The sequence below is a fragment of the Aethalodelphis obliquidens genome, unplaced genomic scaffold, assembly GCF_003676395.1.
Source record: "Aethalodelphis obliquidens isolate GAN/ISIS:26980383/991018 unplaced genomic scaffold, ASM367639v1 scaffold61, whole genome shotgun sequence".
In the NCBI taxonomy this organism is placed as follows: domain Eukaryota; kingdom Metazoa; phylum Chordata; class Mammalia; order Artiodactyla; family Delphinidae; genus Aethalodelphis; species Aethalodelphis obliquidens.
The window spans coordinates 4,166,079-4,188,598 of NW_020838005.1; the positions used below are offsets into that span (position 1 = coordinate 4,166,079).

The following is a 22,520-nucleotide window of genomic DNA, read 5'->3' on the forward strand; positions in this document are numbered from 1 at the left end:
TTAATGAAACTGAAACCCAGCAGGAGCCAGTGGGGCCTTCCCAGGTACAAATCCTTTCCATGTCCCCTGTTTCTTGTTTGTAGGAAATAGGCTTCATTCAGCCTCTGTGACCTTCCTTGAGTTCCAAAGGGCAGATTCAAATAGTTGCTTATGAGAAAAGGGAGGGAATGCAGAAACAAAGGAGGAGCAGTCAAGAAACAATAGTGCAGGGTCCTGGTTCCTACTCAAGGAATATACATAATAATATACCTTTGAGTTCTTCTGTAAGAACTAAGGCACCACCCAGGTAGAGGATGGTAACTTCAGGCTGAACACAAGATTCCTGGAACACTGCCCTGTTACCTCACCACCAACCAATCAGAAGAGTCTGCACACAGTGGATGATAACGAAGATTCTGACCCCTTTCCCAAATGATTCCCCCTTTAAATTTTAAACTTTCATGGTGGAGCAGTCTTAGAAGTTGGTTTTTGGACAGGAGTCCACCTTCTCCCCAGGTTGCTGCCTCCTGAATAAAGCAACCTTTCTTTTCCAACCAACCCTTGTCTCTCGAGTATTGGTTTTTGAGCTCAAACAGCCAAACGTGAGTTTGGCAACAAAACCAACAAGCTTAAGCTAGCTTCAATACCAGATATCGATTCAGTACTATTTCCCAGATCACGTGACCCTGAAATTCATTCGGGCCAGTTTCTTTTATATTTCTGAGTATACAAGTGCTTGATTTCCTTTAAGCCAATTAAATAGAGTTCTTTTACAAATTAATTTTGGCAATACCACCCATCTACAACACACATATACAGATATGCACAAACACACAAACAGACCTCATAGTTGCCATTCCAAAATTTCAGCCTGGAGTCAGGTGCAGCAATATAAAACTCATCAGTTACAAAAGAGGTTGAATTCAAACTGGTGGGTTTCTGGCTGATGGAACAAACCAAGGTCACCTGTCTAGATGCCTAAACACTGTTACTAATATTTATGGAGATGATACAAGATTTCTATTTGTCCTTGACAACTCAAGTCCCAAATTACCTATCCCCCTTTCCTGAAATTTGCATTTTGAAAAGATGGCGGACATAAGGGTTCCTGGAGAAAACCAGGTAGAATATTTGCACCTCAAAGACATAGGAAGAGAAAGGGAAGTTCCTCCTTGGATGGCTGTTCCCTTAAGGCCAGAAAAAAGATTTTTTTTTCAATACTTACAAGCCTCTTAAAATAAATAGAGGAGATTTGGGGAGTGGTAAAAGGATTTACCACTTTTAGATTCTTTCTGGAGCCACACCTCTGGTCCTGTAAAGACTAGATCTGTAAAACAAGTACCGTTGCTTTTAATTCCTCAGAGAACTGAGTGGCCACCTCAGTGATAGCAAAGGACTGACATACCCATTCACCTATGTTGGGATGTTTTACTTTCTCTCATTTAGCTTAGGGGAGAAGCACCCACACCCCCAAAAATAAAATTCCTGTCAGGCTCTGAACATCAGCTATGGTCAGTTTAGCCAGACCTGTGGCCTCCTATTTTGGTAATCCATTTACAAACAGTTGAGGATCCTCCCTGGGTTTAAGAAATTCTTTAACTATGGCCCTCAGTTCAGCTTTCTATCTGAAGAGACTGCCTACAGCCTCAGGTGGTCCGATTTTTTTTTTTTTTACATATATATACATTCTTTTTCCTATCTTCTTCCATTATGGTTTACCAGGTGGTCCCATTTCTAAAGGAAACCATTTAATACTGTCTTCAGAGTGGAAAGGCAATTCAGACAGATTTCTAGAATGAGTACTCAAAGAAGGATAGAGAGGAGCAATAAAGTTTTAGGTACCTTTTCTTTTTCCGACCACACTGCGCAGTATGTGGGATCTTAGTTCCCAGACCAGGAATTGAACCTGTGCCCCTGCCGTGGAAGCATGGAGTCTTTTTTTTTTTTTAATAAATTTATTTTTGGCTGCGTTGGGTCTTCATTGCTGCACGCGGGCTTTCTCTAGTTGCAGTGAACGGGGGCTACTCTTCGTTGTGGTGCGCAGACTTCTCATTGCGGTGGCTTCTCTTGTTGCGGAGCATGGGCTGTAGGCATGTGGGCTTCAGTAGTTGTGGCACGTGGGCCTCAGTAGTTGTGGCTCTCGGGCTCTAGAGCACGGGCTCAGTAGTTGTGGCACACGGGCTTAGTTTCTCTGCGGCATGTGGGATCTTCCCGGACCAGGGCTCAAACCCATGTCCCCTGCATTGGCAGGTGGATTCTTAACCACTGCACCACCAGGGAAGTCCTTTAGGTACCTTTTATATCATTAATCTTTCATCAGCCTTATACAACGAATCTTTCAATGAGGACTTTTTAGAATTTTGAAGCCTTTGGGGACTTCCACATACCAATTAAAATAGTTTAAAATAATTGAAATCATTTAAGATGAGAGCTCTCTAAAATTTTAACAATTTAGAAGCTTCTCCAATTCAAAAGATCCAAGGAGGTAGCCTAACAAATTTTTCCCTGCTAATTTAATTTTAGAAAAGAGAAAAACACTTACCACTGTTGTTTCCAGTAGACCCTGCAGGCACAGATCCAGAAGACTGCTGGCTTTAACTGTGCACTCAAAATTGTTTCGGAGTGCCAGCAGAACCCCAACTTGGCCATTTCAGGGCCCAATTTCCTTTAGCTCCCATTTAAGCACTTGCAAGCATACATAAACCCAGCTGGTATTCCCATAGGTGGCCGTTTGCATGGGACCTGTTTGGCCATTGGGGCACAATTCCCACTATTAATTTGGTAGCCTAATTCAGATATGAGATAGGAGATATAATTTGAAAAACTTTCTGAGGACACTGTGCCTCTGAGTCTAGCTCCCCAGGGACTTACCCTTGGGTCAGTCTGACTTCTTTTATGTGGCTTGGTTTCTCCCTGTGACGGTCTAAAACTGCCATGTGTGCTCAGAGCACTAGATTATCATCCTCTGTCACGTCCCCCAGACGAGCAGTATTTATTTAATGGTTGTAGTGGGTCTTCCTTATTCTTCAGAGGTGACTAATTCAGTCTCTCATTTCACTAGGAAAAGTTTTGTTAGACCATATATCAACTCATTTTTTTCAATTTAAGCCAAATTTAACAAAAACCCAGCCACCTATGTTTCCCTGGGCCTCTTGCCCAGAGCCTCTGTGTCCTGCCTAGGAAATGCACTGGTGCCCCGTAAGGCCCAAGGCCTAATTAAAACAGCTCAAATAAAATTTTCAGGATCCTCACTCAAACAATAATATCCAGATATCAGGAGAACTCACTGGAACACCTGAGGAGTACCGAGAAGTCTGTGGGGCTCAATGGGCACATGCTGGTACCGAGCGCTGGTACTGGGTAGACTCCAGGTGCCCTCTGATGGGTATCTCTGATATCCTGCCAGCTATGCCAGGCATGTAGACAAAGTTAATCAGTCGATCTAAGAAAGAAATGGAAAACTTTATTGGACCCAAATTGAGGATTATAACCCTGGGAATAGCATCTCAGAAAGCTCCAAGAACTGTTCCATCTGTTAGAAGTCAAAACACAGTTATAAAAGTTTTTTCAGACAGAGGTCTCTATATTAAATGACATATTATTGACAGTTTACAAAATCCAGATCTAAGTGTCCTCGTGGCCACTTACAACATTAAGAAGGAATGTTATCTTTTAAGGAGTTGTCTTGTTGATGCTGGGAGAATATTGCTCTTTATGGTTGAACAGGTATTTCTGCTGATGGGGGAGGTTTGGTCGATGCATAATGCAGGTATGCAGTGTGCAGTGGAGGGGAGAGAGGAGGACAAAGGGCAGAGGACTTTATGTTTAAATTTTTGTCTTGCCCTAAAATATGAATTTTATTTCACATCTCTAAGGGCACGATTCCCATTCATGAGGGTCACCCTCATGGCCTAATCACCTTCCAAAGGCCCCAGTTCCAGATACCATCACAGTGGGGATTAGGCTTCAATATATGACTTTCAGTGGAACACAAACTTTCAATCCATAGCTACTATAAAATGATGTTTACTATAGCTTCCTTGCTAGATATGGACACCCTTTCTTACATTAAGGAAGTTCCTCTCTAGTCCCAGTGTTCTAAGATGCTTTTAAACATCTTGAAGTGATACTGGATTCTATCAACATTTTTATTCCATCTTTTGATTTTTCTTGTGCTAATATGGGGATTACATTGTTCTTTAAATGTTAAATCAACCTAGCCTTCCTGCAACAGACCCAACTTGGTCTTGATGAAGTTTTTCCTTTTTATGTTACTGGTTTTGGTTTACTAATATTTTGTTTGGGAATTTTCATGTGTTCATGAATGAGGCTGGATATCTACAGGATCTGCAGTGATGTTTCCTTTTTAATTTATGACATGTCTTTTTTGCTCTCTATATAAGTCTTGCTAGGGCTTATCAATTTTATTTATATTTTCAAAGACCCAACTTTTGGCATTGCTGATCCTATTATATGTTTGTTTTCTATTTTCTATGATAGGTTTTGTTTTGTTTTAAAATTTTTGCTCATTTATTTCTTTCTATTGGAAGGGAGACTTACTTTGTTTTTCCTAGATTCTTAGCTGATTTTTCAGCCTTTCTTTTCTAATATAGCATTTAAGACTATAAATCTCTGTAAGGACAACTTCAGCTGCATGCCACAAGTTTTTATATATAGTATTTTTGTTATTTAAAAGTCAGTTCTAATTTTATTTTAATCAACAAATTGTAGATTAAGTAGGTACCATGAGGCATGAAAGAACAGTCTTCTACATTTCTTAAGCAAGTGCTTATTATCTCCGTTTTATAGAGGTACAAACAGGTTCCTGGAGGCCTTTGTCTGGGAGGTGAGAAAGCTACTTCAGAGAAGCCTGTTTTGATTTGCCAATTATAATTAATTCAGCAAAAAGATTAATATTGCTATATCCTCAACCCAGTCACACGTAAATCTTTCCTAAGAATGAAGCAAATGACCAAAAAAAGAAGGTAACTCAAGAAGAGACTTAAAGAGCAAGTTCCAGAACAAGAATTTTAAAAGTTTTCTTGCCGTTGGTAGTAAAATCTCTGCAACCTTGTGTTGAGGGTCTCAAGGCCCTATCTAGACTCAAAGGAAAAAGCAGGCTGGGATCGCTTTGTAACGTCTGCCACAGACAAGTGCTATGAATTTGCCGGTCCAGTCCTTGGGTGTTAGTTTGTTTCCATTTAGATATTCCAACTACAGGAACTGGAAATAATTATTCAAGGAAAAGTATTTGTTTATGTATTAAAAAGAACGTTGCAGTTCATGAGAACAGGCTAAGAGAGAGAAACTCCTTTGTCAGCTTGGCAGACCTAGTGAGAAGCAACACAACATATAAGTTAGTCAGGATAACTGATGTCAGGATGCAAGTGTACATAAGTAAAATTTTTCCATAAATCAGTCGGTTTTCCATTTACTTTCTTTATGGCACTTTAATGTTATTTCAATAGAAGATAAGCCATTAATGATCTGTATAGTACTGCTTGGTACAATCTCATACTAAAAGGAACCCTCCATTGAATTCCAGAATTGTTTAAATCTTAGAGAGCAGTGGTTCTTAATCTAAGATCCCCCATGTGACAGTAATTTTTAGTCTACGCATACCACCTAGATTCACAAGCACAATTCAATAACTGAAAAATCTCAGGGAACTGTGGCTCACAGATAGAAACTAATGATTCAAATCACCCTCATTTTACAGATTAACAAAATAAGGCCAAGAAAGAGAAAGAAGCCTACTCACTTTCACTCAGTAAGTTTAATGACAACATTCAAATCAACGGAGTACCAAATAAGATAATACACCTTCTGGTAACTAAAGTGTCCTTTACTCTATATTGTTCTATTAGAGTTTTATTATTTTTACACCAATACTGTGATATGCTTAAGTACAGATTAGTAAATAAAAAAAATTTTTTAAGATATCAGTACAGAAAATACATTTAATAAATTAAAGCAAAACCCAAAGATATGGCTGGAGCCAAGAGAACAAGAAAAGCCTTAACCAAAAATGTTTAGAAATATCCAAGGAGCTACTCTTTTGAGCCATATCCCAGGTCTCTGGTCTCAGTGACCTTATTTAATAAGCACATCAGCCAAGAAACGCCAGCAAAAGGTTTAATGTTTTAAAAGATAAGCAGGGCTTCCCTGGTGGTGCAGTGGTTGAGAGTCTGCCTGCCGATGCAGGGGACATGGGTTCGTGCCCCGGTCCGGGAAGATCCCACATGCCACGGAGCGGCTGGGCCCGTGAGCCACGGCTGCTGAGCCTGCGCATCCGGAGCCTGTGCTCCGCAACGGGAGAGGCCACAACAGTGAGAGGCCTGCGTACCGCAAAAAAAAAAAAAAAAAAAAAAAGATAAGCAAATGTAGACCTATTTTGTAATACACAAAGTGCTAATTTCAATAGATACATTAAAATAGAGAATATCTGAGAAAGATCATTAATAAAAGTAATAGTCACTCAATCCAAATTAATGTTAGAGTTTACAGCACTTTATTTTTTTATTTTTTATTTATTTATTTTTTTTGTGGTACGCGGGCCTCTCACTGTTGTGGCCTCTCCCGTTGCGGAGCACAGGCTCCTGACGCACAGGCTCAGCGGCCATGGCTCACGGGCCCAGCCACTCCGCGGCATGTGGGATCTTCCCGGACCGGGGCACGAACCCGTGTCCCCTGCATCGGCAGGCGGACTCTCAACCACTGCGCCACCAGGGAAGGCCAGCACTTTATTTTAAATCTGTATAAACAAGTTCAAATACTTGAGTAGCTAGTTTCTTAAACTTTATAGAAAACCCTCTATAATCTCAAATGCTTATTAGCATAAGCATACACGAAACACTTTTATAATAGAAATAGTCGTTCAAATGTTAAAAAGGTGCTATCTATGGTCCTAAAATAGGTCACTTCTGAAAAGTCTAATAATTATGGGTCATCGTAATAACTATATAAATGTATTATGGTAAACAGAACAGCTATACACACAAGCTATACTTGAAGCTCCGGTAGCCATGTGTATGACGTGATCACAGGACATCCATTTCCAAAGCGTCAACTACGTGCGCAGCAGAAGGACGATCTTTAGGGTCTTCATTAGTGCACACGGAGAAGAGCTCAATTGCTTTCTGGTACGATTCATCCAGTTCTTCCATATTAACAGGTGGCCTAGTTCCCAAAGCTGCATAGTATGCTTCATCATCAAAGTCACTTTCATCAAAAGTTTTATCTGCTCATGAAGGAGTTGGAGATTGAAACAAAATCACTTTAAATCATGGAAAAGCTTAGCAACTGCTCAAATTCACTCTCCTGAAATAAGAATTCATCATCCAGTATGCTTTTCATTTTACACAGGCAGTCTCTTCCATTGTCCTGCCATGGTGTAGATTAGCTACTGTCAGGGAATTTTTTTTTTTTTTTTTTTTTTTTTTGGCCGCACACGTGGCACGTGGGATCTTAGTTTCCCGACCAGGAATCTAACCTGTGCCCCCTGCAGTGGAAGCACAGAGTCTTAACCACTGGACATCCAGGGAAGTCCCCGTCAGGGATTTAAAGGCTACTGACCCCAACCCTCTTACTGCCGCAGCTTTCCAATCATTTTCTCAGGCAATTGGAGTTTTTAAGGTAACTTTTTGCTCCTCTGGATTTTCTCAATTTACCTCCTTATTCTCATTTACTCTACATCTCATTTGTATGAGATTAAACAAGGATGGTACCAAATTAATCATCAGTATCAATATAACCCACATCTTGTGCCGCTAAATCAAACTAATTGCTCTTTTAAATTTTAACTTAATAGAGAAAATATAATTTTATAAGCTGTTCTTTAGTTCAAACTGAAGAAATTGGGATTTATATTAAAAATATGCAGTTTACCTTCATCATCATCATCATCTGGAAGACTAATGTGTGGAATAGATAAAGTCATCATTTCCCACAGAGTAAGGCCAAAGGCGAATATGTCTGCCTTGTCAGTAATAATACCATTCTCCTCCAGAGCTTCCTTAGGTTTCCAAGGCTCAGTGCCAATGTAACAGGCCTCAGGGTCAGTCACTGAAAGAAGTAAAATACAGGCAAGATGGTCATAAGGGCTAGCACCAGACACCACTAAGAAAGGCAAACAACCCAAAGAACAATGAGCAAATCTAACAGGTTTTTAAAGGTTAATAAATGTAGCCAGTAAACATGAAAAATACACTTAACCTTGTAAAAAGAGTCTTCCCCTATCAGATTGTTAAATATTCATAAAGCTAGTCAGTTGGCAAGGGTGTAGAGAAACAGCAGTTCTCTTAGAGAGGGGTAGGAACATAGATTGTGGATGTCTGGAGGTACAGACTCTGGAGCCAGACTGCCTTGCCTGGGTTCAAAGACATGTGCAAGCACAGATCACAGGCTCACAGATCACAAGCTCTGTGCCTCAGTTTCTTCATTTTTCAAACTATGCTGTCTTTCAGCTGAGAGAATTACCACTTCTTTGCTTCTATGATTGCTAAATCAGGGAAAAGGGAGAGTGGAATCACATAGTGGCTCTTAAAGCTTCTCTGCCCAGGAAGGACATAGGTCCACTCACATTTCCATTTAAATGTTAGAGTCAGCTTGTCAATTTCAATGAAAAGGCCAACTAGAATTTTGATTGGGATTGGACTGAATCTCTAGATCAGTTTGGGAAGAATTAACATCTAAACAGTATTGTGTCTGTCAATCCACAATCATGACGTCTCCATTTACTTAACATCTTGTTTAATTCTTTCAGTGAAGCTTTATGGTGTTCAATAAAGAGGTCTTGGACTTTTTTGCAAAATTTATTCTTGAATATTTTATCTTTTTGGTATAGCAGTCTCCCCTTATACCTGGGGGATACATTCCAAGATCCCCAGTGGATGCCTGAAAACTATGGATAGTACTGAACCATATATATACTATTTTTTTTCCTATACATACACACCTATGATAAAGTTTAATTCATAAATTAGGCACTGTAAGAGATTAACAACAACATAATAAAATAGAACAATTATAACAATAAACTGTCATAAAAGTTATGTGAATGTGGTCTCTCCTTCTGTCTCAAAATTATCTTATTGTACAAATTTGATGCCTTTTTCTTCTTAACTATGCACTTATCACACACTATGGCCATAACTTTTGCAGTTTGAGGCGTAACAGCAAAAGAAGTATAAATTTCTTTTTCCTTCTTCACAATTTCATGGACAGAAGATTCATCCTTACTGTAGATCTCAGCAACCTCGGCATATGATTTTTTTTTCTTTCTTTATTAAGTCGAGAACTTTCACCTTTTCACTTAAAAGAAGCACTTTATGGCTTCTCTTTGGCATATCTGAATTGCCAGCATCACTACTCTCTCACTTTGGGGCCATTATTAAGTAAAATAAGGTTCACTTGAACTCGAGTACTGCCATACTGGCAACAGTCATCTGATAACCGAGATGGCTACAGAGTGACTAACGGGCAGGATATGCTGGACAAAGGGATGATTCACTTCCCAGGTGGGATGGCAGGATTTCATCATGTTACTCAGAACAGCGAGCAATTTAAAACTTATGAATTATTTATTTCTGGAATTTTCTATTTAATATTTTCAGACTGCAGGTAACTGAAACTGGAAAGCAAACCTGTGGATACTGGAGGACAGCTATACTTGTAAATAGAAATCTTAAATTCTTCTTTTTTTCATTATTTATTTTGAATATATAGAAATATAATAGCTAACTTCATTTATTGGTTGTAGTAGTTATTCTGTAGATTCCTTGAGTTTTTCTACCTAAACAACCATATCACTGTAAAATATGAACAATTTCATTTCTTCCTCAATCTTGATGCCTTTTACTTTTTTCTTGCCTTATTTTAATGGTAGGACCATATGACAGTGTTTAACACTGGTGAAAGCAGGCACATAAGCCTTGTTCTGTAAGTACAATGCTGCCCGTAGGTTTTTCTGTTAGATACCCTTTCTGAGGCTAAGTTCCCTTCTATGCCTAGTTAGCAATTTTTATCATGAACAGAAGTTGGATTTTGTTAAATGCTTTTTCTGCTTCAATCAAGATGTTTACAAATCTCAAAACAGTTTTCAAGTTTGTTAATATGGTGGCTAGCATAAACTTCTGAATATTAAAATAACTTTCCTTTCCTGGGATAAACTCTTGTTGGTCAGATGTACTATCCTTTTTATATAGTTAGATTCAATTTGCTAATATTTTGTCAAGGATTTTTGCACCTATGTTTGTGAGTTGGTGATTTTCTTTTTTCATGAGTATTTGTCAGGTTTTGATATCAGAGTTATGCTGGCCTCAGAACAAATTGGTCAGTGGTCCCTACTCCTCTATTTTCTGAATAATTTACGTAAAATCAGTGTCATTTCTTCCTTGAATGATAGAAATCAGCAGTGAAAACATCTGGGTGTTGGGTTTTCTCTGGGGGAATGTTCAATAGATATAGGGCTACTTGGACTTCCTATTACTTCCTATACCAACTTTGGTAAATTGTATTTCTCAAGGAAATTGTTCTCTTAAGTTGTCAAATTTGTTGGCATAAAGTTGTCTGTAATGGCCTATTAATCTTTAAATGTGTGCAGGATCCGTAGTGATAACCTTTCTTTCATTTCTGATGTTGGAGATTTGTGTTTTTTCTTGATCAATCCAGCTAAGGATCTGTCAATTTTATTATCTTTCAGAGAACCAGCTTTTGGCCTTATTAATATTTTCTCGTGTTTATTTTTTTTTCATTGATTTCTGCTCATTTATTTCTTTCCTTTGACTTACTGTGGACCTGTTTTGCTCTTCTTTTTCTAGCTTAAGATGGAACATAAATTATTCATTCAGATCCCTTCTTTCTTCTATAATCACGTACACAGCTACAAAGTTCCCTCTAAGCCCTGCTTTAGCTATACCTCACACATTTTGATATGTACTGCTTTCCTTTTTATTCAATTCAAAATATTTTCTAATTTCCCTTGTCATTTTCCTTGACACATAGGTTATTTGAATTTCCAAATACTTGGGGTTTTCCTAGACATCTTATTGTTACTGGTTTCTAACTTAATTCCATTGTAGTCAACAAAGATACTCTATAATTTCTTCCATAATTTTATACACGTTCCTTTTCATATTTAAAAATCTTTACTTCTGCTATGACTAGGATAAACTCAAACACTTACAAACAGAACATTCACTTCAGAGTATATTGTACTAAAAATGGAGTTTTTCAGTACTTGATTGCTATAATCTCCATTTCCTCACAAATAAGGTTAGAGTGAAAACAAACTGAATTAATATAATTCACTTTCAGACAGGAAGTAGAAAAAAAAACAAAGGAAGCCTGTTTAATGAAAGAAGCTTATCTTCAGAGCTAAAGGAAAGTCTGCCTTGAGGGTCTCAAGAAATTTACAAAGAAAGGGGAGAAAGAAGGAAACTAACATTTAGATAACTAAAGGGGCAGACCAAGAAGGAAGAAATGAAGATACAGAAGTCAGGAAATTGAAGATTCCAGTCAACAAGCACTCATTCATTCATTCAGCATTTTGAGGAAATCTGCCTAAGAAGTAAGTGGGCTCTATCTGAAGATGAAGTGAGAACAATGATGCCAGACTCAAACAGTACCCAGCATTGGGTGGCCAGAACAAAATATGTGTCTGTGACAGCCTTTTCACTTAACCCAGCTTTAGGAGATAAAGTTTGGAAGGCAGTCATGTCCTGTATAAGCTGCTTGAAGTTTTCCCCCATATCACCTCACATCTAAGAGGCCCTAATGGAATGCATGACAGGGTAAAGAGTCTACAGACATGGTCCACATGGGCAGTGACACTGTGGCAATAAGGAAGGATTCATACCCCATTCTAAGTAGGTCAAATTCCTACAGGGAGTAGCTTTCTAGAAGTCTGGGTCTAATATATCAGTTCCAATTGGAGACTCCAGCCAACCACAAGTGTACTTCCTATATGTCCACTTAATACATTTCTCCAAGTCTGTGCTTAGACTTTAAACATAATAGAAGTGGCTCTCCCACATATGTTACTAATTAAGTTTACTTCTCTGTGAAGATAAATTTTTCTGACAAAAGTCTGATGAGATCATAAGTCAATGGTTCAGTCATTCTTTCTTGTCAACACAAAAACAACTTAAATATTTTATTGCCCTTTATTACTTTCAAAGAGTTTAAGCGGACATTACCTTTTTCAGTTCTCACGGACACAAATTGAAAACTGATGAAACTGAAGGTTCTACTCATCCTTCAACTCTCAGCTTAAACATTAATTATTTAGGGAGGCCTTTCTCAACATCTAGGCTGAGTTGTGGCACTGTCATGTTTACAAAATTCCTTACATCATAATGGTCATTATACTTTAGTATGAGTTATTCAAGGACTGCTTTCCATCTAGATTATGAGCCCCAAAAGGGTAAGGACTGTGTCTATCCTTTTTTCCTCTACATTTACAGTTCCTAGCACAACGCCTGACTGTACTTAGTATTAAAAATATTTGCTAAATAAATAATCAACCTGGAATTTACCACTGTTAAGATTTGGGCTTTTTACAAAATACCCTGTGTATATTATAGTTGTGAAATATGTGACTATGTTACCTATTAAAACACAAAACTTTGAAAAATTTAGTATTTTTTAAACTTCTCTTAATGTGTATGTAAATACATACTTTAGGTGCTATTTTATCATCTGTTCATCTCACTTAACATATTTAGCTATATTTCCATGCCAACGAATGTAAACCTATATAATTTTAATGGATACATGGTATTCTATTGTGTGGTGGTACAATAAATAACACCATCCCTTCCTTTTTGATGGACATTCTCTTACATTCTTGCAAAATCTGTTCTGGTACAATGTGTATTTTTCTAACACAAATTAGTTCATACACAACTAATAAAAAAGATTAATTATGTGATTTGTTTTCCCCAGTATGTTAATATTATCTTTTAAGTGATTAGGAGTAAACTTCCTCACAAAGAAAAAGCCTTAGCCCGCAGAAACGCCTTCCCTCAGAGCACTGCTTTAAGAACTGCTGTGCTGACTATAACACTGAACTATCTGGTGAAGCTGAGAGTGCAGGTAAAAGAGCTGCCAAGACATTTCCCCCAAGCTTATAAATACTTTTGTGTTATTATTATAATTTTTTATTGAGGTATAGTTGATGTACGATATTAGATAAATTTCAGGTACACAACATAGTGATTCACAATATTTAAAGGTTATGTTCCATTTATAGTTACTATAAAATATTGGCTATACTTCCTGTGTGTACAACATATTCTTGTAGCTTATTTATTTCATACATAGTAGTCTGTACCCCTTAATTCCCTACCCTTATCTTGCCTCTCCTCCCTTCCTTCTCCCCACTGGTAACCACTAGTTTGTTCTCTATATCTGTAAGTCTGTTTCTTTTTTTGTGATATTCACTAGTTTATTGTTTAGATTCCACATGTAAGTGATATGATAAATTTTTGTAGAAAAAGCCAGATCAAATTTTTAATTTTAATGAAAAGTATCTATTGAAAATAAACACCCTCATGTTTACCTTCAAGGAAGCACAAACCCAGGGTTCGTGGCTACACAACACTGAATGATACTGGGTGCTAGTGAAGATCTAAGGTGTTAGTATTTTTACTAGGATTGTTACTATTTTGGGTATTGCTTTGTTTTCAAGGTTGCATGGGTTTTGATTCTTCTGTTCCAACTCTATTTCTTCTATAAGCCTAGTTCTAGCTTTTGACTTTTCCAGAAATTAATATACCAGGTTATTGTAAAACAAAATACCTGCACTGCCCAATTATTTCTTTGGAATGTGTTCTTGGAAATGAAATTACAGGATCGAAGGGCATAAACATTTTTAAGGGTTTTGTTTTTTAGAGAAATACTTATTTCCAACTGCCCTCTGAAAAGGCTACACCACTGTGGTAGTTACTAGTGCTGTACGTCAAGCAGTTCATGCTCTCCACTTTCTACACGCACAGAAGGACCACCTTCTCGACACACAGAAGGACCACACTTTCTGGCCTGTCATGGCTGGGTGAAGCCATTTGACTAGTTCCAGTCAGTGACTTGTGAAAGAAGTGACTTGTGTCATTTCTAAGCTGGAGCATTTAATTGTTAGTGCAAGACTTTCTAGGGTGGCACTGTCCAACAGAACTTTCTGTGATGATAAAAATGTTCTGTATCTGCATTGTCCGATATGGTAGCCACTAACCACACATAGCTACTGAGTACCTGAAACGTGCCTAAAGTGGCTGAGAAAATGAATTTTTAAAAATTTTAAATATTAATTAATTTAAACAGCCATACATAGCTCGTGGCTACTGTAGTGGACAGTGCAGCTCTAGAGTTTTTTTTTACCTTCCACACAACGATGGCAGTATTCCATATAGTGGATGTCCTAGCAGCTTAGGTCCTAACATGCGAATGACATGGAACACAGCCCTAATGGACATGTAGCTTGAATAATAAGCCTTGGTTTAAGGCACTGAGGTTTTTGAGGGTCTATGTTACCATAGCAAAACTTATCTTAACATGAATGATACACCAATTGCAACTTCTACGTAGTGTATGAGAGTATATTAATCTATACTGTTGCTCATATTAACATACAGAAATTTTTCAAAGAATTTTCAGTAGTCATAACTTTTTTTAAAAAAATGGTTTCTACCTCTGGTGTCCTTCTTAAGCCCAACATTAAGGAAATATTTACCAACAATTTTTTCTGCTACTTTTTTTTTTAAATCTTTGATCTTTTTTTAAATCTTTGATCTTTGATCTTGGATTAGAGTGTGAGGATAGAAAACAACTTTCTCTAAAATGACCAGACACCATCATTTACTGACTCAACTACCTCTTTCTCACTAATACAAAAATGTCACCTTTATCATATAACAAATTTTATATATTTGGGAACGATCTCTTGACTCTTATGTTAAAATTTTCTGCCTAGTTTGGCATGAGTATCACGGCTTTAATTACTATAGCTTTATAATACTTAACATCTGGTCAGGAAAATTCCTACTAACACTTTTCACAGAATTTTCCTGGCTGTGTTTGAACATGTATCCTCAAGGATAAATTTTACATTCTCTTTGAAATGTTCTACAATAACATAGATCATATTGGGATATTATAGAATTTATAGATTTTCTCATTCATTAATTTCTCCTTTCTTTTAGGGCTTCATTTTTTTCCTGATTTCAGTTGAATACTCAATTTCATAAAGGTTAAATAATGAAAATGTTTTCCTTTGAGTACTGTTGACCATATCAAATAGGTTTTGATTTGTTCTTACATTCTCATTATTTTCTAAATAGCGTGTAACTGGAATTTCACTTCTTTTGGCCAAGAACTATATACAATTATATTAAATTCCTGAATTTTTGTTTCCAACCGTACTACCAATTTCTATATTTATAGCACTGAGGATAATGAATGTTAACCTTTAGTCTATTTCTACTTTTTGTAATCTGAGATTTCCTTTTGTAACTTAACTAGTATATGGTCAATTTTGATAAATATTCTAATGCATAGAGATTGAACTTATTATTTACTCAGATATTTTACATCTTAGTTTTGTCTATTAGATCTATTAAGGATTGAGAAAATTATGCTAAAAAAATCTTACTTTTATTCTTTTTGACAATTTCTCCTTTTATTTGCTGAAGTTTCAACCCTGTACCAGTTATTTAGCCTAAGGGTTCATGCCAGTTCTATCTTTATTAATGATTACAGACATCATTATAAAGTCAATTTATTTATCTTGGCTTTTCCCTTCAATTCAACTTGTAGACTTTAACTAGAAATTAAGATGTACATAAGTTCGAAACAGTATCATTAGCCTTCCCTCTACCTTATATTTATATAAAGAGGTAAATTTAAATATTATTTATTAAATAATATGTTGAAAGCAGAGGCTTTCTCTTTAAGGCTTTTGCTTTTTTGTTTTTGTTTCTCAACAAGAACATATCTTAGATTCCCTACAGTCTCTTCAGCAAGTGGTACTGGGGAAGCTGTACAGCTGCACCCTGTCACACCCACTCACCATTCACAAATATAAACTCAAAATGACTTAAAGACTTAAACATAAGACAAGACACCATAAAACTCCTAGAAGAGATCATAGGCAAGACATTCTATGACATAAATCGCACCAATGTTTTCTTAGGTCAGTCTCCCAAGGCAACAGAAATAAAAACAAAAATAAATTGGGACCGGGGCTTCCCTGGTGGCGCAGTGGTTGAGAGTCCGCCTGCCGATGCAGGGGACACGGGTCCGTGTCCCGGTCCAGGAAGATCCCACATGCCGCGGAGCAGCTGGGCCCATGAGCCATGGCCGCTAAGCCTGCACGTCTGGAGCCTGTGCTCCACAACGGGAGAGGCCACAACAGTGAGAGGCCTGCGTACCGCAAAAAATAATAATAAAATAATAATAATAATAAATAAATGGGACCTAATCAAACTTACAAGCTTTTGTACAGCAAAGGAAACCATAAACAAAACAAAAAGACAACCTACAGAATGGGAGAAAATATTTGCAAACAATGTGAATGACAAGGGATTAGTTTCCAAAATATACAAACAGCTCATACAACTCAACAACAATAAAACAAACAACTCAATAGAAAAATGGGCAGAAGACCTAAATAGACATTACTCCAAAGAAGAAATACAGATGGCCAATAGATACATGAAAAGATGCTCAACATCAGTAATTATTAGAGAAATGCAAATCAAAACTGCAATGAGGTACCACCTCACGCTGGTCAGAATGGTCATCATTAAAAAGTGTACAAATAAATGCTGGAAAGGGTGTGGAGAAAATGGAATCCTCCTACACTGTTGGTGGGAATGTAAGTTGGTGCAGCCACTGTGGAAAACAGTATGGTGGTTCCTCAGAAAACTAAAAATAGAATTACCATTAGGATCCAGTAATCCCACTTCTGGGCATATATCCAGACAAAACTATAATTCAAAAAGATACATGCACCCCTATGTTCACAGCAGCACTATTCACAATAGCCAAGACATGGAAACAACCTAAATGTCCATCAACAGATGAATGGATAAAGAAGATGTGGTACATACATACAATGGAATACTACTCAGTCATGAAAAAGAATGAAATAATGTCATTTGCAGCAACATGGATGCAACTAGAGATTATCATACTAAGTGAAGTAAGTCAGAAAGAGAAAGACAAATATCATATGATATCACTTATATGTGGAATCTAAAATGAGACAAATGAACCTATCTATGAAACAGAATCATGGACATAGAGAACAGACTAGTGGTTGCCAAGGGGGAGGGGCCTGGGGGAGGGATGGAGTGGGAGGTTGGGGTTAGCAGATGTAAGCTTTTATATAGAGGATGGATAAACAACAAGGTCCTCCTGTATAGCACAGGGAACTATATTCAATATCCTATGATAAACCATAATGGAAAACAATATTCAAAGAAGGTATTAAAAAAAAAAAAAAGAAAGAACATATCTTAAATTCCCTGAGAAGAGAATGGTTAGTATTCACAATAAAGAGAGAAGAATGAGGTACGGTGAGACAGGCCTTAATTAGCACTTTTCTTTCCTACTCCCACTCCAGTTTCTTCTAGTAGTTTCCCAAATCTTGTCACTATGCTGATGCTAAATGAATTCCTTTACAAAACCTTATAAAAATTTTGTTTTCTATTCCCAGATCTTTTACCACTTAAAAATCCCAATCCACGTTAGAAATAGCTCCCCACATCTTCAATTAAAATATATACTAATGAGAAACCAATAATTTATATTGTGTGTGTGGCAAGAAAGGGGGCTAGAGGCTGAGTAGAAGAGAGACATAAAAGAAGGGATTTTTTTTATTGTACACTTTTTATTCATAGTTTTTGATTTTTGAAGAATGTGAACGTATTACCTTTTTAAATATGTAAAAATTAGAATTTTAAATACTGTATAAAAGCAATTTTAAAAATCAGAATTCTTGGTACTTCCCTGGTGGCACAGTGGTTAGGAATCCGCCTGCCAACGCAGGGGACATGGGTTCGAACCCTGCTCTGGGAAGATCCCACATGCCGCAGAGCAACAGAGCCCCTGCACCACAACTACTGAAGCCCCCGCACCTAGAGCCTGTGCTCCGCAACAAGAGAAGCCATCGCAATGAGAAGCCTGCACACCACAACGAAGACTAGCCCCTGCTCGCCGCAACTAGAGAAAGCCCACATGCAGCAACAAAGACCCAACACAGCCAAAAATAAAAATAAATAAATAAATTTATTTTAAAAAAATTAGAATTCTACTTACCGGTCATATTTTCATCCAATGGTAGAGAGACTCCTACATCACAGATTTTAATTGTTTCAAAATCACCTTTAATAACAACATTTGAAGACTTTATATCTCCATGAAGCAGTTTCTTGTCTTGGTGCAAATACTGAAATAGTGGAAAATTTAACACATCTGAGCAAAAAATACAAACTAATTAAAAAAATATGATAACTCTCAAACAAAAATAACAACTTGAATGCCCATCCTAACCTACAGGCTTATATCTGTCCATCATTTCAAATTATTCTTAGCTAGAGAAGGGACCATCCCAAGTTGTCTTGGTCTGCTATACTGACCAGAAATCTGAAAGATTCTTTGGAAACAGATGTCTATTTATAGATAAGCTAACTTTTAATTTTCAAACCCACCTCACATACTTTTACATCAAAGATGCTACTGCAGGTTTCAAAATATACTACAATTTACTTGAGGCTAGTAATTTTTAGAAATAATTTTGTAATCTTCACAATGACACAGGGTTTCCTCAAACAAATTGTTGAGATAATGCTACAAATAATTCACAAGCAGAAGATGAAGGAGTAACGTAATCTAAGACTATATTTTGTTTTACACATTAACTCTTTCTTAGAATTGAGAAGTGATGATATTCATCCATAATCAAAAACGTCCTGCAAAACTGTTATTTTTTCATTCATCAGCATTTGGGCATCTACTGTGAGCTGGGCCTGAAACTGATGCAGAAGCAATTCTTGGTATTTAACTTGGAACACTTACTGTGCTTAATTTAAATGTTGCTGACCATAAATTGAATATGCTCAAATATACTTATAATGTAATTTATTAATTCCATTATACACATTTAAAATAATTATTTATTAAATAATTCAAATTATTAATTTAGTTCATCCTACCTATTTAAAATCAGTTTTTCTATACCCATATTAAAATATATATTTAGAAATATTGCCTTTTTCCAGTTTCACATTTCATGAAACAACTTTATTTGAATTCTTAACATGCAACTCTGACATCAGTATCATTACATAATCTGTTTTCTGAGTCATCCAACAATTTTCTGGAGCCATAATTACTTAAGTTATTTAGGATACAGAATTCTTTTTATCTCTTACTTATTTCTTACAGTATGTCTACTCAAAGGCACAATAATTTGTTTGCATAACATTGAAAACACTTTTTTCACTTGACCTATAGATGTATATTCACCATGTCCAAAACTTAGTATCCCACAAAAAAATCTTTGAAAGGCTTGTTTATAGCAACAGAGGGTTAGAGTACACCCCCAGGAATGATGACTAAATTTGTTTAAAATATATTAGTCCATTTAACTAAATCTAATACGCAATCTCTATAAGTAAAACTTCCTGACGGGTTATTTAAGGCTATGTGAAGGTGTGAAGGCCTCTAACAATACTTTGCTGATCAAAATAAATGAACAGTGCACTCTTCAGTGTGAGAGATTCTATAAAGACTTTAACTTAAAGCAACTCCCTCTTTGGGAAAAAAATTCCACCTTGTGATTAGGTATATTAGTATCTGTTCATCGACAGATGAATGGATAAAGAAGATGTGTACACACACACACACACACACACACACACACACACACACACAGGAATATTACTCAGCCATTAAAAAGAATGAAATAATGCCATTTGTAGCAACATGGATGGACCTAGAGATTATCATACTAGGTAAGTCAGAAAGAGAAAGACAAATACCATATGATTATCACTTATATGTGGAATCTAAAATATTACACAAATGAACTTATTTACAAAGTAGACACAGACTCACAAATATAGACAGCAGACTTGTGGTTGCCAAGGGGGAGGCTGGGTAGGGGAGGGAAGGATTGGGAGTTTGGGATTAGCAGATGCAAACTATTATATATAGGATGGATAAATAACAAGGTTCTACGGTATAGCACAAGGAACTATATTCAATATCCTATGATAAACCATAATGAAAAGGAATATATAAGTATAACTGAGTCACTTTGATGTACAGCAGAAATTAAACACAACATTTTAAATAATAAATAAATAAAATATTTAGTTTCTTCAGGTCCCACAAAAGTAATTTGAAATATAATAGCATGGGATTCCCCTGGTCATCCAGTAGTGAAGAATCCACCTTACAATGCAGGGGACGCAGGTTCAATCCCTGGTCAGGGAACTAAGATCTCACATGCTGCGGGGCAACTAGGTCAGCACGCCACAACTACTGAGCTCACGCCTCAACTAGAAAGCCCGCATGCCACAACCTACAGAGCCCACGTGCCCTGGAGCCCACAGGCCACAACTAGAGAAGAGAAAATCCACATGCCACAACTAGAGAGAAGGCCACCCGCTGCAATGAAAGATCCCGCATGCCTCAACAAAGATCTCGTGTGCCACAACTAAGACCTGACGCAGCCAAAAATAAATAGATAATAAATAAATCTTAAAAAATATATATATATATATAATAGCATAGTTACCTTTAACCCTCTTGCCATATTCAAAGCAACTTTTAAAATTATGGCTGCTGGAAAAGGATCTCGGCTATCTCTATTTCGTTCTTCTATTAAGTCATTCAGAGACTTTTCACCTCCGTATTCCATAGCAAGACATAGACTACCATCGCTAGCTTTAGTGAAGGCACGGTAACCTTAAAGAAAACACGACATTTTGTTACTGGAATAGGGAAGAACAACACTATTTAAGTTTTTTACAGTAATGTGACCGAATACAGATCTGGATTAACACTGTCAAATATAAAATGAAATAGCTATTATTTACAAAACTCATTCAGTAGATCTAATTTAAAATGCCTTCAGTGTTTGCCAATAGTATCACAAATTGAGACATTTTTTAATACTCAATGCCTTCCTAAATATAATGGTTTCACCAGCCCTACTTACATTAAAAATTAAAATAAGGAAATTATGTAAATGATTATATTACATTCCTGAATTCTCCATAGTACCAGCACCATAAATGACTATATGTACTCCCATGAAGTTTTAAATATCTACTTAAGCATCTAAGAACATATACTAATTTTTTTTTTTTTTTTTTTTGGCCAAGCCGCACGGCTTGCAGGATTTTAGTTCCCCAACCAGGGATTGAACCGGTGCCCCCTGCAGTGGAAGCACAGGGTCCTAACCACTGGACCGCCAGGGAATTCCCACTAATTTTTATTTTAGAATGTTCACATTAATTTGATTCTTGCCAAACTCCATCACTACCCTCTTCATTTTTATTAGTGAAACCAGTTAAGATATTATATAAACCATTTCTGGATAAACAGAATACTATACCAGATACTGTTACCAAATAAATCTAAACTTACCTATAATGTTTGGATGATTAAGGCTTTTCAAAATCTTAGCTTCATCAGTTAGTCTCTTTTGATACATACTCTGATAATCATCATTACATCTAGGATTAATCTTTTTCACAGCCCAAGGAGAATGAGACAAACCTCTTGGAGATCTTAAAAAATAATTAATCAAAAATGTACAGAAAGATTAATAACCATAATACATTTCAAATGACTAATAAGAACTTCCAAATTTTGAAAAGGACTTAATAATAATTTGTTGTTTTTTTAAAAAAATAGTTAAAATATTTTAGACTATCAACACTTTGTTATACATCCTCTTTAATTGGGTACTTATATCTGATAAATCTATTGATTACAAGAGAAGTCTGATATCTATTACTGGAAGGGAAGGGTTAAAAAGAGAAAACTAAAAGGAAAAAGATGAAATATTATAAATTTTAAACTTCAAAATTACTATAGTATTTTCTAATTTTTTCATTCAAGCATGTCAAACTACCAACTACTCAAAAAGCATTTAACTATATGTACCAAATATGAGTTACAGAATGTTAAAGTAATAAAAACTAATATCTAAGAAACAATCTAAAGAAGATATACATTTGGCTCATATACAACCATGCAAAGAATAACAGACTGTTCTTCACCAACAAATATTGTGCCTCTAACAGACTTAGCAATTCATCTTATATACCTCTCACCATATACATGTGTTTAGGGAGATAATAATAAACATAAAAATAAGAAAAAATGTAAATTTCTATTTTCTAGGAAGATTCAGCTGCTTGAAGAATATTTAAGGTATAAATGTTTCGAGGCCTAAATAAACAAACAGGTAAAACGAAGTCAGGGAAAGGTTTGTTCACCTGGTAAGGTAGGCGTTTATGAGTATGGCA

The 22,520-nt window shown here is 36.5% G+C and overlaps 1 protein-coding gene across 3 annotated transcripts in view; it reads right to left on the reverse strand.

Annotated features, from left to right (window-relative positions):
* Positions 1–2,213: 2,213 nt before the first annotated feature.
* PBK (PDZ binding kinase) overlaps positions 2,214–22,520 on the reverse strand; it is a 32,195-nt gene continuing 11,888 nt past the window's right edge. The window contains exons 4-9 of one of the 3 annotated variants that reach the window (XM_027087883.1): positions 21,634–21,776; positions 20,780–20,949; positions 18,295–18,424; positions 7,867–8,043; positions 6,979–7,219; positions 2,214–3,421 (exon numbers count right to left, since the gene is read on the reverse strand). In XM_027087883.1, coding sequence (XP_026943684.1) covers positions 7,020–7,219; positions 7,867–8,043; positions 18,295–18,424; positions 20,780–20,949; positions 21,634–21,776 — 820 coding nt within the window. In that variant the 3' untranslated portion in view covers positions 2,214–3,421; positions 6,979–7,019. The other 2 variants (XM_027087884.1, XM_027087882.1) reach the window with 2 other exon arrangements.